Here is an 18201-nt window from a genome sequence, read left to right as displayed (position 1 = left end):
GGTATCATATTCCTACAATTTTTTTCCCGTGGTTTGTGACCTGTTTAGTTGTATACTCGAGGTCATGTCGAACCACTGCATAAAAGGAGAGGATGCTGTAGGCACTAGGCAGAGAACAGGCCGTCTCCGCCTAGGATGCAGCGGAGTATCAATCTATTAATTGCAAGTCTATTAATATTATTACTCGGCAGCACTTGTCATCCCTGACTATGCACCTGACTTATAAAACTGGCAAGGCTCAAGTCCAAACGTGAATGGGTGACTGCCTGAACCAATATTAATGGTTGTCCAAACCAACCAACCAACAAAAATTCAACTCAACCTCGCCAAGAGAGTTGTTTGTAAATTTGGTTGATCCGAAGAGTCAAACTAAGAAAGCTTGTGACAGCGGCGCACAAATCATTGTTCGAGTTCTGGACAAGCACAGGTACGGGCCACAGGCCTAAGCATGACCTCCCTTGCTCGTCCCACATCTCCCTCGTTCTAAACGTGAGACTCCAGTGCAATTACCGAACAAGAGTACACATTCTGGGCTCCGGTCGTTAGGGCCGCTCCTGTGATCTGGCGTCTAAGAATCGCGGAAGATCTGAAAGACTTGGGATGCCTGTTGATATCGCGCCAGCCAGGCCATCAGGAGGCGGCTTCCATTGTCTTGCTCGTAGGTCATTACGCGGGCACGGGGAAGCCTATCGAGAAAACGATGCGAGCGGCGCTTTGTCATCCGCTGCGTAAGAGGAGCGTACATCCAGCGTGTGTAGAAAGTTGTGTTGAAATGACTCGGCTTTAAGATCAATATCGATACGTGCATCATTCACTGCCGTTCGCAGGGTACGCATGTGGTGGCATAGACGAAGTATCTTTGAAATGTAACGGTGGGCCAAGACAGTGCGAGTCCCCAATTCAAGTGCGCGGATGTGCGGCCAACTTGAAAAAAAGGCTTCCACGAGAAGGTCGTCGTCAAGTTAGATGGGGCAAACATGGAGCCGGCTTGCAGAGTTCGCAACAGCGTGAAACCAAGAGACTGTGTGATCGCCGTCAAAGTGCTGCCCAAGAGTTCCTGATCTTACGGAACATTCAAATCAGGAACCCTCAGGCATTCCGGCTCTATCTCCGACTCTGCTTTTTAGGGAGGCCTTGATGGATGAGTCCTCTAATGCAGCACAACGGGTGGCAACAGACTTCAATTCCGGGTAAACGACCGGTAGGGCACAGCGATGCAACCTGGGGGACAGGAAGAGATGCGAGTGTTTGTTCAGATCTTGATCCGTTGATAATGATAATGATAATAATCACTCGATCGGGAAGACTGACAGAGGGGGAAAATTCCGTCGTACAATATTTTCAATAAGCGAACGCGACCGATGTGACGCGAAAAAAGATGGCCTTCATGCTCAGACAATAGTTTGACACCTTCAGAACCGTCGGAAGTAGTGCGTCTAGTGCTCGGTGAGCCAATGGACGAAATGAAATGAACATAAACCGCACTGACCGAGCTTGACCCAACTGCTACAATATATGTCTGGATGTAACCTCGTCACACAGCCTAGCATCCAACTCAGACCAAAGAAAATGCATAGCTGGCTCGTGAGCAAGCTTTGCATGTCCTTGCAAGCGCTGCAAGGGATTTCCGGGACATGGGGATGATTGAAGAATCGAGTGGCATCAATTGAGTCAAATGGGCTGTCAAGTTCTACGTCGTACGTTCACACGGGCAGACCTGCATCACGTGCGATTGTTGAGCGCGCTGGGCGGCCACTGTACTTACATATCTTGTTCTGTTCATTCAAACCAAATTCAGACCCAATACCGAAGAATCAACTTCAACACACTGGGACCGTGTCAGGATCGGCCATATAGTCCAAATTTGTGAGTTCACGTTGCCAATTGATGCATAGTACATGTTATCCCTTGGCATCAATCTGATGTTGATGGGACAGCCTGACAGGCCCATCACCATCAGCCAAGTACTACTACTAGCATGACGATGCTCACCTTTTTCCCAGTGCTGTTAAACATTTATAGATTCTCTCTTGTATTGCAACCCTCTGGAGGATAGTTTGCATTCGCTCTTCCTATGATGGGGATTCGAAAGCGAACGATGTTCTCTGTTATCTATAAAGGTAAATATTAATGATAACAGGGCTGAGGGCAGGCTTATCGCTCTTGTTACATAAAATAGATTCAGTAGGTAATGGACATAAGGTTGCGCACATACGCGATGATCAGCTCGCGTAGAGAATAATGGCTCAGGCCACGAAACGGAAGCAACGTATAGTATGGTAACAGTGCTCGGCCACGCCAGTCCCTGACACCTTTGTTTATTTATTTTGGGCGTCGAAAGGAGAGTGGGTTGAGAAGATACTTTGTATTTTATTGGCGGATATCAGAGTACAATGAACAACAATATTGAAGCAGTGCTGGGGGTGTCATAAGTTATTCCCACACAATGCAGGTACAGATTTCATAAAAATCAGGGGGTGTGTTGATCCCGCGGAAGCAACCATGGACAGGTGACATTGACGCTGACCATACACAACGGGGAGGAATACCCTCACGCTCTACTATCACTCTAACGAAGGAAAGAGTCTTTCCTAGTAAGCATGCCCAACTCTCTTGCCTCGACGATTCCCTGTCCTCTTTACATCTCTGGTACACGATTACAGCCATCAGCTCAACGCGCAACCTCACTGAATATATCAAATTAGGTGTCTCTGTCGATTTCAGCAAGTCGGCAAAGAATGTAGAATCTGCTGAAATACGGATCGGCAAGTTGCACGCACCAGTTGAACGTGCAGCAGGAAAAGCTTTGCAACATACATTCACTCCACCCATGTAAGCGCTCGACTAAGACGAATATCCTCGTCTAAACTGGTTTTATCATAGACAGCTTTCTATTGGGGATTCGTTTTCCTTGCATGTCCGACATAGCACACGGCTTCGACTGAAGACTGTTGAAGACATCCATTTCGATACCGAAGAAATCTTCCGCATTTCTGCTGACGCAAGTGGAGAACCCAAGATACAAGGTAAAGCTCAAGCAATAATTGTGTCGCTATGACAGACCCAACACGACATGAACAGCATACGTCAAGTCCCACAAAAAATTCACGATCGTCATCAATCTTTCCGGGAAAACCGTCACGGAAACCGAAGTAAGGATCCGCCTCTTGCGTCGACGCTCATCTAAGCCGTAGATTAGCAGGCTGATCAGTTTGTCTCTTCCTCCGGTGAAACCCCAGGGCTTCAGCCCACCACTGATGAAATCATGCGGATTTGCCCTCGGTGAGTCAGGATAACCATCAAGCGCCATTCTTCGGGTTAACACAAGAGACTCCCAAGGTTCCGAATTCTGGTAATAGGAAAGGTATCAAAGGTTTCTTTGGTCCCACGCCTGTCTTGACATCGTGCTTCCGATAGACCGGCGTCGGCAAATCTTCGTTGATCAATCACGCATTTGGAGTGGAGAAAGCGGTAGGCTGCTCACGACGCTAAAACACATATACCAGAGTCACTAACGCCTATGCCCATAGCTCACTTCGCATGACAGGCCAGGCGAGGCTAACATCGACACCGAGTTCATCTCAAAACAGAACGACAGATTTGTCCTCCACGACAGCAAAGGTTTTGAACCAGGAGAAGAAGGCAACCTCACAGTAGTTCAAGATTTCATTCAGCGTCGGCGATCTCAGCCTGCTTTAAAAGATCAGCTCCACGCTATCTGGTAAGGCCTCTGTCCTGTTGGATCTGTATGTCAAGCTGACGCCAAACATGAAAGGCTTTGCTTTGAAATACCCCGTGCAGGAGGGCGTTTACTAGAGACCGGCACAGAGGAATTCCTCACATTGAAGCGTGAAGGAAAACTGGGAAACAGTACGTTGACCGATGATTATCGCTATTCACAGCTAGCAACTTACCTTTCGGTCAAAGTCCCCATCGTCGTCGTTCTCACCAAATACGATATGCTCATCGACCGTATGAACCGTACTCTGGACGATGAGACTCTCGAAGGATTGAGCGAAGACGCCATCAATAAGCTCCTCAAGAAAAAAGCAGATGTAGAACTTCAAGAGTTGTGTTTTGGGCCTTTGGAGAAATTCGCAGGGGATATACCGCACGCGGCAATCTCTAGTGGGTACCGATATTCTGACCATTCATGCGTGCCCTCTAAAATCAATGAGCACAGCTACAGAATACCACAAGGATACACTAGCCCCTCTGATCCAGATGACTGAAAACCGTGTCCGCCAGCATGTCGCGACCGAAGCGTCGGTGTTGACATCCATCGCTCAGCGCGTGGATCCTCGACTCAAAATACAGGCGTCGATCGAGTGAGCCTTGCTTGCCTCCTTGTTGTCTCGCGACTTATGCAGCGTCAGGATTGGAAAGAGAAGTCTGTCTCAATTCAGTAATGGTGATTACTGAATACGAGCTGAGCCTTCACGTCCTGTTTTACAGAGTACTGGAAGGCGCTCGCATCAAGCCCAACGTTCAAGGGCCATTCGATGTGGGAATGTCTGCGCGTACTTCACACGGACATTGTTGCTGTGTGGAACTTCAAAGACCCTCATGGTGTAATTACTCTCTTCTCTGTCGTCGTCGCATGTTCTGACGTGGCTTGTGCACAGTACTTGGACTGCCAAGAGTTCAGGACGCTGATGGTGAACATGGTCAATGAGCTGGACGTCGGACCTACCCGTGATCCAACCAAGAACGCGTATGACAATCTTTTCACATGACGGATACATTTCATCTCATCTAACGTTCGCAGTGCATTTGGGCTCTCTCTCGTGGCTACTATTGCAGGCATCGTGTCTGCCCTAGCCGGACCCGCAGCTCCCATCGTAGTGCCAATAGTAGCAAGCGTCGTGATCGCAAACTGGGTCTACGACGTCTATCAACAGTCGTACGTCCTGCTCCTCATCCCTCATCGAGAGAATAATGACAGGTCCTCCCCAGCCGCGCAGCGCTCCAGCGCTTCATGAAATACATCATCGATTTAACCCTCGTGCTGCAGACATTATACCTTGTATCGGAAAACCAAGAACTATCCCGTCGAGCCATCAAGCTCGCCCTCAAGACTTACCACGAATCACCAATGAGCAGAGAAGTCCATGATCGGATCCAGGAGTTTGATAGGCACTCGACCTTTTTGGAACGCGCGGACCGTGGATCGTTGGATCGATTCGTTGAACTCATTCGATCGTATAGCATCAGTGCGGAAGAAATGACTAGTCTTCGGGTAGATATTCCGGCTGTGGGGTTATTACCGGATGAACTATGGGAAGATAAGAAGGCGTAGCGCTTGTTTTTTCTTCTTCTCCTCCTTCTTCTTCTTCTTCTTCTTCTTCTTCTTCTTCTTCTTTTGTGCATGTTTTTTTTGTGCCATATTGGCGGAGGATATTTTCTGTGTACTTTTGTCACGACTTCTTACGAGATTGCAGGGGAATTGATTCTCCCTTGTATTATGCGGTTGCTAGATGGTCTTGATACTGCTGTAGTGTGCTATATGCGTCTATCGCTTATCGCTGTACTACAGTACAACGCTGTTTATCTTGCAGCTTTGTAGAGATCGTACAAGAAGCGCCCGTACCAAAACAGAACGTGAGTTGACCGTGTGGTAAATCTCTTCTGGAAGTTTTTACAATGTATCGAATGACTTGAGGTGGTGGGCGGAGACAGGTATGCATACTCGTGATACATGAAAATGCTTTGTTTGATATTCAAGCACCAAGAATGCGTGACAGAAACAATAAGAGGATAGAGCGATTGGAACTACAGTAAACAGCAATGACCACAATTACGACAGAGCACAAAGGTTCGGCGGCAGCTGGCGGACAACAAACTCAAGTCTGTAAAGCAGCTCCTGTGATATGCTGGCCAAGAACAGCAGAAGCTCTATAAGATTCAAGATGCTTCTGCACCTCAAGGCAAACATCATAGGAGCGCTCGTATCCATGGTTAGTTGGCGGGATGACTCGATCGACAGAAGGGAGCACCAAGAAAATGATGCGGGCGACAGCTTCAGCGTCCGTTATGTCAGAGGAGGTCAAGATCAGATTTTGTAGGGAGGTATCCTGGAACGACTCGGCTGCAGGATCGATATCGATATCGACGAGGTCTACTGGCATATCCAGCGTATGCAAGCGGGGACATCGACGGAGCGCTGCGAATAATCCGCGTAAGGTAACGGTAGCCTGTAGCGCCTGTGGATCCTTAAATTCCAACGTGCGGATGTGCGGCCAACTTGACATGGCTTCCAAAAGCAGGTCGTTGTCAAGGTTGATGCAGGAACAAGGAAAATTGAATCGTAGGGTTCGCAGCTGTGTGAAACAAAGGGATTGTCTGATTGGCGTGAAGGAGCCGCCTAAGAGGTCTTGAACTTTACGTTTGGAGTAGATGTCAATGTGTGAAAGGGTTTTGCACCGTGACAGTGCATGAAAGAGTGGTTCGGCCTCTGCCCAAGGCAAATAATGAACCTCCATCTCGAATTGATTTAGCGAAGGGAATTCTAAGTGTGGCATGACTGCAACGATGTATGTGGATGTGCGTGTATGGAAAGATAGTCTCGTGACGTTGAGGAAAAGTGCGAAGTTGATATTATGCCAGTCCAACGAGCCGGCAGAGTCGTCCCAAATCTCCAGAGTGAGAAGGGTAGGGAGGTTAGAAAGGTGCTCCCATGCTGTCCAGTTGAGCAATGGGCAAGCTAGAGTCACAAGCCGCTTGCACAAACGGATACTGTCATATAGCACCTGCCTATCTGCCTCTCTGCTTTTTAAGGAGGACTTGATGGATAAGTCTTCTAGTGCAGCACAACGGGTCGCAACAGATTTCAAATCCGGATGAATGACCGGTAGAGAACAATGACGCAGCGTGGGGGAGAGGAAGAGATGCAAGTATCTATTCAGATCTTGATCCGTTGATAACGACAGCAACCTCGGGAACATGCATGTCGCGATCGGGAGGACTGAGAGAACGGGAAAATGGTCGTTGTACAATATCTGCAATGAACGAACACGACCGGCGTGACGCAAAAATTGACAGGCTTCATGCTCAGATAGTGGTTTGACGCCTTCAAACCGTCGGAAATACTGTGTTTGGGTGTACGGTGAGCCAATGAACGATATGAAATGAACATAATGCGCACTGACCGCGCTCGAACCGCTACGATATATGATTGGGTGTAGCCTCATTACACAACCTAACATTGGCCCCATCCCGTCCAATTCAGCCCAAAGCAAATCCATAGCGGGCTCGTGAAAAGGTTTGCATGTCCTTGCAAGTGCTGCAAAGGATTTCCGCGCCAATGACATCTCGCGATACGACAAAATTAATGCATGTGGGTCCAGGATTTTATTCACATGTATGAATATCTCCAGGAGAATTTCGGAAACGAGTAGAGCTCGGTGCATCAGTTCTACGGCGATGAAGACGAATATTGTCAAGTAAGTTCCAGGACCCTATAAAGGGTTCTGGTTTCTGGATGTTGAGCCATGAAACACCGATCATCCCGGACTCTTTATGTTGTTTGTCTGTATTTGTCTTTTTTGGTGGCTTGATACGAAGTACTGTGCTGGGGGTATGCGCCAACGCAAACATTGGCAGGAACGACAATCTCGTGCGAAAGTATAGGGATCATGGCATGGTGCCTTGGAGGATTTGAGTGCAAAGAGGGTGATAAGGGAGAAACAATGTCTTTGCTGTTTGTATCACCTTGAGAAAGTGTAAAAGAGAAAACGGGAAAGAAGATGTAATGGTTGTATTTATTTTGTGGTTTTTTTATTTTAAATTGAGGAGATGCTTGAAAGTTTTTGGATGACAGAGGTGTATGAAACATATCAAATGCACAAGCAGAGCCATATGTGTCGGAAAGGTCCTGGAATGCCCGTAGGGCCGTACTATTTTGTAGTCTAAATGTCTAATGGGCCAGGCACATGATACAAAATGCGTCGTACAAAACAGATACAAATAACCTTCGCGTCCGGTAAGTCCGAGTCCGAGTCCGCTCACGCGGAATCGGTGGATCATCGATCGGCCTGCGTCCACCCCTTGTGCAGAGCTCCTGTGTTCAACCCGCAAGACAGACCAGCTGATGAGGCTTCCTATGTGTCTAATTGAAGTTCTACAAAGTCTTGAAGACGGTGACCGGTCCCACGAACGAAAACCCGACCAATTATTGGATGGCTTGCTCAGTTTCGACCCTGGTCATCTGATACACATCACTCGCAGTGCCTAGTACCCACATTTTGCATCCTGTCTCAGGCTGCAGTGGTCAGGCGACAGGCAGGCCTGCATAACCACGGAGGCAGCTGCGCAATCATGGTAAGAATTGTGAATTGGGATTCCTTACAATGATTCAGATCTCCAAATCTGGGCTCCCCTGCGCTGGGCCAGGACTGGCAATCACCGAGATCTGTATCTTGTCGCCCATCTGGCATGCAACCGCAACCACGGTGCTGCCCATACATATCAAATGCATGTCTCTGCGCGGGCAATGGGCTTGTCAGCGATGGATCATGACAGTGTTTTGTTTCTACGGGAATGGCTCTGTGGAGAATACAATTGCAAATTTCAAACGGATGAAGCGAGATACAAGTACTCTAGATACGTACGTGAACACGCTCAAGGCCTGGCTTGTTTCATATGCAAACAGCCAGCATGCGTGATATATATAACGATCAGATGAGAAAACAATTGTAACCACAGTAAAGAGCATCTTGAATGACCACTGAATGTACCGTAGTAACTGTAGAGCGTTGCCCTGACATGAGTATATCTCGAACTCAGACATTCCGGGTCGCTCCTGTGATATGACGTCCAACACCCGCAGAAGCTTTCAAAGATTCAAGATTCCTTTGGACCTCGCCCCAGACGCCACGAGCAAAGTTATGCGGACGAACGTAGTCAACAGAAGGGAGCATTGAGAAAATGATACGTGCGATAGCTTTCGCATCCGCTACGTTAGATTGGGTCAAATACAAAGTTTGTAGGGAGGTATGTTGAAATGACTCGGCTGTAGGATCGATGTCGATATTCGCCGTATGCATTGGTAGGGATAGGGTATGCAAGTTGGGACAGAATCTGAGCGCTGCGAGTAATCCGCTGAATGTCACGGTAGGCGCACAACGACACGAATCATAAAATTCAAGATGAGAGATGTGCGGCCAACTCGATATGGCTTCCAAAAGAAGGTTGTTGTCAAGATTGATGGAGCAATTATAAAGATGAAGCCGCAGGATTCGCAGCTGCGAGAAACCAAAAAATTGTCTAATCGCCGTTGAAGAGGGCTCCAGTGCTCCTATCTGGCCAGAAAAGATGACTACGTCTTCAAGGGTATGACATGTGTTGCACCGTGACAGTGCACAAAAGAGCTGTTCAGCCTCTGCAGAAGGTAAAACAGCCACATCCATCCGGAACTCGTTTAGCGAGGGGAATTCTGAGTGTTCCAGGACTTCGAGAATGTACGCAGGTTTCGCACAGAACCAAAGGGATGTAATGTTGAGGAAACGCGTGAAATCGAGATTGTGCCGGACCAGCGTGTTAACACACTCTCCATCAAACCAACCTACAACCGCTTCTTGGACCTACACCAAGTGGCACTCTAACCAGGACCCCGAAAACCAAATTTTCAACATAGCGCTCAACAGCGCTAACAACGCCATCAGGCGTTAAAGTATTCTCCTTAAAAACACATAAAACTCACAAAAAAGACATATAGATACCAAAAACCCCACATGCCGGTAACAAAAGGAACAAAGAACGGACCTGGCTCGAATGTCCCATCTAATACCTCTCCTACAGTAGGCACCGCCACCAGACAATCGGGCAGAACCACATTATCGCAAGAAGACATCGAAGCCATCCCAAACGCAGTAAACGGATATGAAACAGCAGAGAAGTTCCTCGATAAAAACCTTCTCAGTCTCCCCAATGAACCATACACACTAACGCACGTGATCTCCATATTATTCCAGATAACACAAATGCGCGACACCATCCCCCTCCCAGTCAATGCGGCGATACGTGCAACAGCATTCATACTCAAGAAACTCGCAGCATGTGAAATGGCCACCGAAGTAGCAAAACAACTAACAGACACACTCACCCCACGCATAATAGAACACGTGGTAGGAGCCATTGCGCCACAAATGGCAAAGCTTCTATCTACCTCCGATCAACTATCAGACATGTTGGATAGAACAGAAGCAATCCGCAAGGCATTAGCAAATGATAGAGACGAAATGAACGACAGCCTGCAAATCTCAGCCACAAGGATAGAAACAGCAGCCGAAGAACTACACGCATCAATCGACAACTGCCAAAACACCCTAAAACTCCTCTCCCCATCCCTCGATACCACCCAAGACAGAATTAACACCCTATCAACCCAGATTATGACCCAAACCACGATTACCCACCCAGACACACACCCCGTAGAGACCAACCAGAATCAACGCCAAACATACAGTTCCATCGTAGCCGCTAACCTCACCCCCTCAATTGATAAAGCTATTGGACGAGCGGCCATACGAGCTCGACAAATACTTTTAGACCCCATGCCAGGAGATGACCTATTCCCGCCGAACACCTCACACGCAGACATCGTGAAAAAGATGAAAGAAGCACTGGCCAATATCCGCGAACATAATACCCCAGTAGGAGACATCAAATCAATAATGACTCTTCACAACGGAGGACTCATCATCGAACTCGAATCAGAAACACTGGCGGAGTGGCTAAGAAAGCCAACAAGTAAGGAAGCCCTCAAAGGACAGTTTGAAACCGCAGTATCGTTCCGCACTCGTACATTCCCTATAGTAGCTGAATATCTCTCCATACAGCTTCCGATCTTCGACGACACATTCCTTAGAACAGTAGAACATGAAAACGGCCTCCTAATCAACTCAATCGCCTCCATCCGCTGGATAAAGCCACCTCAACGTAGATCACCGAACCAAAGCAAAGCATTCGCCCTAATCCATATCGTGGACCCTCACACAGCGAACAATATCCTCAAGGACGGTATTTGCATCAACAATGAACGCATCGCAGTTCGGAAGGACAAGCGCGAGCCCATCCGATGTGCAAAATGTCAAAAGTATGGACATATTGCACGATCGTGCTCCTCAACGAACGATGTATGCGGCACATGCAGCAACCATCACCGTACCTCGGAATGCACCTCCCCTCAATCTACTGTCTGCGCTAATTGTCAAAGCCATCACCACGCCAGTTGGAACCGATCATGCCCCGAATTCATTAGAAGATGTGACCTTATTAACGAAAAATTTCCAGAAAACTCAATGCCGTACTTTCCCACAGAGCTGACGTGGACGCACGCCAATCAACCTCATCGTCCAACCCAGGTATCATACCCTCCGCCGCAACATATACAATCACCCCGTCAACGCCGCTCAAAACAAACGACCATCATGTTTAAACCACGTGTTGGGAACACGCCGCGATCCCCCCAACACCCACAATCACAGGCACTAACAGAACATATTAACCGAATCACGCACATGCCTTCCTCTAACCCATTTAACTCAACTAACATTACTAACCACTCTTCCCCCCCTCCCACAGATAGATCAACCCCACCCGTGTCCCATGCCTGAACACCAGAACGCACCAACCGTCCATCTACGCATATGGCAGCAAAACCTGAACAAGTCAATGGTCGCACAGGCCTCACTCCTCAACAATCCGGACGCATCCAAATGGGATATCATTTTAATACAAGAACCGCATATCAACTTCCTTCGAAACACCTCCGCTAACCACCACTGGCACGTTATTTATCCCACGCAGCACTTCACGCACCCCCTTCAACGAACCCGAGCCATCACCCTCATTAAAGCCACCCTTGATACCAACCTCTGGAGACAAATTCCCTTCCCATCCTCTGACGTCACCCTCATACAGCTCACCGGCCCTTATGGAAAATGCACCATTTTCAACATATATAACGACTGTCAATCTCAGTCAACGCTTGAAGCCCTCGATACCTTTACCGAAACCAACATAGTGTCCATCCGCCCCACCATAGACGACCATATCCTATGGATGGGTGATTTCAACAGACATCACCCTTTATGGGAAGAAATGCGCAACCGCCACCTATTTAATTATACTGCCACTAACCCTTTAATAGATCTAATTGCTAACTATGGTATGATACAGATCCTCCCCAGCAACCTCCCAACGCTTCAATCCTCCAGTACCGGAAACTGGACTCGACCCGACAACGTATTCGGCACAGAACAAATACTGGATGCCATCATCACATGTACCACCGCCCCTGAATTAAGGGGCCCGAAGACCGACCATGTGCCCATACACCTCGTTCTCGAACTCGAAACCCCCCGCACCAATGCCACGCCGCAACACAATTGGAGAGACGTAGATTGGGAGAAATTCGATGAGCATCTACAGAGCCTCCTCTCCACTCACCCTCCCCAGCCAATAACCTCTGACGAACTCTTTCAGATCGCCACCCAACACTTAACTGAAGCCATCACATCCACCATCAGCGCCCATGTCCCCCTATCGAAGCTGTGTCCCCACTCTAAACGATGGTGGACGCGGGAACTCACCAAACTTCGGAAGGACGTCAATGGCCTCAGTCGGTTATCATACCAAATGCGAGCCCTACCTCTCCACGAATGTCACGAGGAACTGAAGAATCTCAAGAACCAGTACGCAGAATCCATCGCCACAACGAAGCAACAACATTGGACGGAATGGCTTGAAGACTTAGAAGGTAATGATTTATGGACAGCGAACAGATATGTGACATCCGATCCCAAAGATGGGGGGAAAACCCGAATCCCTACACTCACCACCAAGCGACCAGACGGATCACTCATCGAAGCCTCTACGAATCAAGAGAAAAGCCTACTAATCGCAGAAGCATTCTTTCCCCCTCCGCCTATCACTGACTCTATACCCCCAGATCAAATATACCCGGATCCCATCGCACCCCACACTCCTTTCACAGCGGATCAAATCTCACGCACCATCATGAACTTAAGCGGCCTCAAAGCCCCCGGCCCTGACGGCATCCTCAATATAGTATTCAAACGATGCGCGAGCGCCCTAATCCCACATCTCGTACTAATCTTTAACGCATTTTTTACTCACAGGACGTATTATGAACCATGGCGCCGCTTTACGACAGTAGTACTTAGGAAACCCGGCAAGCTGAATTACGCGATCCCCAAGGCCTATCGACCCATCGCACTAATCAACACGACATGCAAACTCCTTACGGTGGTAGCAGCCGAACAACTAACATATATCTTAGAACGACACCAACTACTGCCAAATACCCATTTTGGAGGTAGGCCAGGCCGCTCAACTACTGATTCTTTACACCTATTAGAAGCCACTATTAAGGACGCATGGCGCTCCCACCGCGTGGCCTCCGTCCTCTTCCTCGACATTGAAGGGGCATTTCCCAACACCGTAACCCGCCGACTGCTCCATAATATGCGAATGCGCCGTATCCCCCACGAAATGATTGAATTTACGAAACGAGTACTGACAAACAGATTCACTCAATTACGCTTTGATGGATTCACATCAGAATGGATTCCAATAACGAACGGTATAGGACAGGGCGACCCCCTGTCCATGATTCTTTACATTATATATAATTCTGACCTATTGGAAGTAGCACAACGTAGACGAGGAAACAAATCTCTAAAGGAGATGACACTCGCATTTGTCGACGACGCGGCGTTTATCGCAATAGCGGATGATTTTGCAACTGCGCACGCTAGACTAACTGACATGCTGGAACGCCCAGGAGGCGGATTCGATTGGTCACGCGACCACAACTCACGATTCGAAACTAACAAGTTTGCATTAGTAGATTTCTCCATGAACAAGCGCAAACCCCGCCCTGACATGAACATCCAAGGATCAACTATACGCCCAAGCAAATCCCACTGATTCCTCGGGATCATAGTGGATCAAGAACTTCGATGGTCCGAACAGGTAGACAACGCGATAGCCAAAGGCACGGCCTACGTGTGCCAAATTCAACGACTCTCCACCATGGCAAAAGGAATCCCACTATCCCTTATGTGACAGCTGTACCAAGCCGTCGCCATACCGAAAATGACGTATGCTGCTGACCTTTGGTTCACACCCTCATTTACAGATGGATCTGACATCCCCCAACGGGGCTCATTGGGAGTCGCCAAGAGACTCTCATCAGTACAACGACTTGCTACACTGGCCATGACCGGCGCCATGCATACTACGGCAGGAGATGTCCTCGAAGTCCACGCAAACGTCCTACCAATCGCACTCGCACTCCACAACATCTGTCATAGGGCTATCGTCCGCATCACCGCTCACCCAGCAACACACCCATTATATCAGCCAGTTAGACGTGCTGCTAAGCGCTATGTATCCACTCATCGCTCCTCACTTCATAAACTCACCCGTCTTTTCTCCATTATTCCAGATGAAATAGAATCTCTAATCCCCGCTAGACGCCCCCCTACCACAGAAAACCCCTTCAAAACCAACATCGCACCCTCCCGAGAAGAAGCCACCACCCTACACGAACAACTGACAGAGACCATACAGGAATACTGCGACGGGTCAGGCCACAACGACAAAATTGGCGCATCAGCAATTTTATTCCGTGCAGGCGCAGTACCACGCACCCTTCGGTACTACCTGGGCACCAAGGACGAACACACTGTATTTGAAGCAGAAGAGGTAGGATTAACACTAGCCGCGAAACTAATATCCACAGAACGCAACCTTACATTCCCACTAACCATATCTATCGACAATCAAGCGACCATACAAAGCGCAATCAATCATCGTACCCGCCCTGGCTCATACCTCGCAGACCGCTTCCGCCGCATGATGCAAAAGATCGCAAACGACAACGAAGACTTTGACGTAACGGTACATTGGGTACCGGGACACGCAAACATCCATGGAAACGAGGAAGCAGATAAACAGGCCAAGAAAGCAGCAGAAGGATGTCAGAATAACAGCCCTCGCACCCGGCTTCCTCACTACCTACGACTAGGATCGTTGCCCCTCAGTATATCCGCCCTCAAGCAAGCTCACCATCAATCAACTCACGCCCGCTGGTCAAGAATATGGTCAAAATCGCCTCGCTATGCACGCACGCACAGTATCGATCCAAATATATTAAAACACTCATTCATTAAACTAACGCAATCATTCCCCAAACGCCTTACAGGACTTCTAATGTGTTTACGCACCCATCACGCCCCGCTGAATCTACATCTCAACCGAATTGGAAAATCCCTCACCGCCTCATGCCCCCATTGTCCACGCACAGAAGAAAATGTACACCACTACTTGTTAACATGCCCTCAATACCGCCAAGAGCGTCACACACTCGTTCGAGCGCTAGGAAGAAAAGCAACATCCATCCCATATCTATTAACACACAGCGAAGCCACACCGCACCTTGTACAATACATAAACGCAACTGGAAGAATGAAAACCACATTCGGTGAAATCACCATGCTACCGAAACGAGCAGACTGACAGACACCCCATCGCAGATCAAACCCCACGCACACAGTATCAAACGAACACAATCGCACACCACGACATCACGACATTACGACACTACCTCAACATCTAATCCAAGCGTACAAACCCCCAAATAATCTTAAAACACCCCCATATTCACTCGCTCATACGGAATCAAATCCTCTCATGAAATCAGTCAAAACTCTTCAGAAACCATCTTTTCGTCACTCAAAAGACCTTTCTTTATCCCTTTTTTGCATTCAAATAGATTCCTATACCAATCGCCTCGGCAATCGAGAACGCGTCCAGACGACCCATACTTAATCAGATACTTCATCGCGCGACTCATATAAAGTCACCTCTCCTTCGTTAGATCGCATGTCTAAAAACGCGCGGCGGGAACGGCGGACCGGTGGAGGCAAGCCTCACACCGGGGCATTCATGGATCTAGAGGTGTGGGGGGGCACAGGAGCCCCCAAGACTAGATAGAACTGTCTTACATAGAGATACTCTCAAAGACAAAAATCAGGAATTAAAAAAAAAAAAAAAACACACTCTCCCCCAATCCACACTGCGCGAAGGGTGCGGATGTTGGAGAGGTGGATCCATGCTGCCCGATCGAGCGGTACGCAAGACAGTTGTTGGAGCCGCCCACAAGAACGGACAGTTTCGGACATGATGGACAGTTCATCTGCTGTGCATTCCCTCCGGCAAATGATGGAGAAGTCATCCAAATCAGCACAACGGGTCGCAACAGATTTCAAATCCGGATGAACGACGGGCAAGCCGCAACGACGTAGCATGGGGGATAGGAAGAGATGCAAGTATCTATTTGGATCGCTCTCCGTTGATAACGACAGCAATCTCGGGAACATGCATGTCTCGATCGGAAGGACTGCAAGAAGGTGCAAAGGGTCGTCGGTCCGTATTTTCAATGAGCGAACACGAGAGGCATGATGCAGAAATAGACGGGCTTCATGCTCAGATAATGGTTCGACGCATTCAAACCGACGGTAGTACTACATTTAGATGGTCAGGGGTGAGCCTGCAAATGAATGAAATGAAATGGGCAGAATCTGCACTGACATCAGGAAAACGTCGGTCCACTTAAACGATCCTTAAAGTGTCTTAAGTGCCTTATTTGCGGCTTAAAGTTGAGATTTTCGTTGCGCAAAATAAGCAGATTAAGTAGGTCCATCTACTTAAAATAAGACCACTGGTGCATTTAAGAGATGTAAGCACAATATAAGCACGCGAAAGCAATATCATTAAGCAGCACAAAGATCAGCCCAGGAGCCTAAACTAAGGAGAAATAAGCAGATTCGAAAACTAAAGGAGAGTGGTTTATAGCGTCCGTATTCGATAGCAAATAGAGCGGGCTCAAAAAAAGGGTATATGCGAGCAGTGGGGCACAGCTGCGGAGGTCGAAAGAGCAGGGAATGATGATATTGCAAAACGATGTGTCCTCCTGTTGAATGAATAAAATCAGCGGTTGAAACAATGAGAAAAAAGTAAATATTACAGATATGAAGGCGGGAGCGTTTGTTGACTGGAGTGATTGAAGCGCTGGAACCATAAGGTTCATCTGTTGTGGTTGTGCCACGGCGATTGTTATTACGCGCGTGCTTCATGTATTCTTCTGCCCGAGCGAGAATCTCCTGGATACGTTCGTAAGGCAGATCCTTGATACTATCCATGTACGCCATGGTGTCCGTCTCCCAATTTCCAGACGAAAATGCTGTTCCGGTATGACTCATCTTATTCGTCGCCTCGTTGAGTGTCTGGATAATCTTGTGGTTTTTGCCGCTGTTGTCAGAGGGATTGCTTTCAACCAGTAAGTGGCTTTTAACCAAGACGAGAGCGCGCTCGGCCTAAGAAAGATAGTCAATGTTCTCCAGCTCAAAAAAAGAGGAAAAGAAAAGTTAAACTTACTGCCACTGCTGATAGCGCCAGCGCAGTCTGATACCCAGGCTTGCCAAATTCAACCAATGAATCCACCCTCACTTGCCCGGTGATCGCAGTGAGGTGGGAAGCAAAAATGCGCAATATGTACTCTGACAAGAACGCACCCGGTTGCTCTTCGTTCTCAGGATCTTCATACACAAAGCGGCATTCTTCGAGTTGTTCCTCGGCGTATTCATCGCGGGCTTCCTGAGTCTTATACTCGGGTGTCGAAACGAAAAACGCTATCAAAACAGTGTTGGCTGTTGAACCGAATGAAGCCCGCCACTCGTGGATCCTTTGGCTGACCTGTTGAGTAAGTGAATCAGTGGCCGTTACAAGTGAAGACTAGAATGCAAACCAGTTGAAATGCCAATTGCTCGACATCAAAATCGCACCCTCCGAGCCTGTGTGGGTACACCGCGTAATATATTTGCTCAAGAACAGACTCGGGTTCAGTTTCTGGTACAGTCCACCCAAAGTCGCTGTTACCGATCCAAAACATCAGACAGGGAAGGAACCTCGTGCGCCATAATCCATTCTCGAGGACTCCGTTGGGTAAGTCCTCATTTTTCCCCTTTCCTTTCTTGATCTTTGCACGACTATTTTCCGTGGCTACAACATCGGTCTCGACCTCGACCTCGACCTTGGCCTTGGTCTCGGCCTTGACCTTGGTCTTGCCCTGTTTTGTTGCGGTCTTCGGCTCTGAGACATCAACTAACATCT

At 48.2% G+C, this 18201-nt stretch overlaps 4 protein-coding genes across 4 annotated transcripts; 2 read left to right on the top strand and 2 right to left on the bottom strand.

Moving 5' to 3' along the window:
- The first annotated feature begins 2979 nt into the window (after positions 1-2979).
- Positions 2980-5596, top strand: DEU56DRAFT_892029 (uncharacterized protein). Its single transcript, XM_041356309.1, has 14 exons — positions 2980-3026; positions 3082-3152; positions 3200-3282; positions 3340-3364; positions 3418-3471; positions 3531-3721; positions 3776-3870; positions 3928-4128; positions 4184-4328; positions 4377-4390; positions 4456-4571; positions 4626-4714; positions 4769-4903; positions 4957-5596. The coding sequence occupies exons 3-14, from the start codon at positions 3266-3268 to the stop codon at positions 5297-5299; spliced, it is 1425 nt and encodes a 474-aa protein (XP_041204902.1). The 5' UTR covers positions 2980-3026; positions 3082-3152; positions 3200-3265; the 3' UTR covers positions 5300-5596.
- Positions 5597-5649: 53 nt separating this feature from the next.
- DEU56DRAFT_556074 (uncharacterized protein) lies at positions 5650-7473 on the bottom strand. The gene is made up of 2 exons (XM_041346790.1): positions 7149-7473; positions 5650-7088 (listed from the first exon to the last, which is right to left on the bottom strand). The coding sequence occupies exons 1-2, from the start codon at positions 7407-7409 to the stop codon at positions 5844-5846; spliced, it is 1506 nt and encodes a 501-aa protein (XP_041204901.1). The 5' UTR covers positions 7410-7473; the 3' UTR covers positions 5650-5843.
- A 7413-nt stretch (positions 7474-14886) lies between these two features.
- On the top strand, positions 14887-15546 carry DEU56DRAFT_743125 (uncharacterized protein; the record flags this gene model as incomplete). The annotated part of the gene is made up of 1 exon (XM_041348987.1): positions 14887-15546. The coding sequence occupies one exon, from the start codon at positions 14887-14889 to the stop codon at positions 15544-15546; it is 660 nt and encodes a 219-aa protein (XP_041204900.1).
- Positions 15547-16802: 1256 nt separating this feature from the next.
- Positions 16803-18199, bottom strand: DEU56DRAFT_743133 (uncharacterized protein; the record flags this gene model as incomplete). The annotated part of the gene is made up of 3 exons (XM_041348988.1): positions 16803-17405; positions 17467-17823; positions 17861-18199. The coding sequence occupies 3 exons, from the start codon at positions 18197-18199 to the stop codon at positions 16803-16805; spliced, it is 1299 nt and encodes a 432-aa protein (XP_041204899.1).
- Between the last annotated feature and the right edge of the window lie 2 nt (positions 18200-18201).

This window comes from Suillus clintonianus (genome assembly GCF_016758775.1).
Source record: "Suillus clintonianus strain FC179 chromosome Unknown DEU56scaffold_80, whole genome shotgun sequence".
Classification (NCBI taxonomy): Eukaryota; Fungi; Basidiomycota; class Agaricomycetes; order Boletales; family Suillaceae; genus Suillus; species Suillus clintonianus.
The sequence above is the reverse complement of the archived record's forward strand: the minus strand, read 5'-3'. Positions and strand labels throughout refer to the sequence as shown.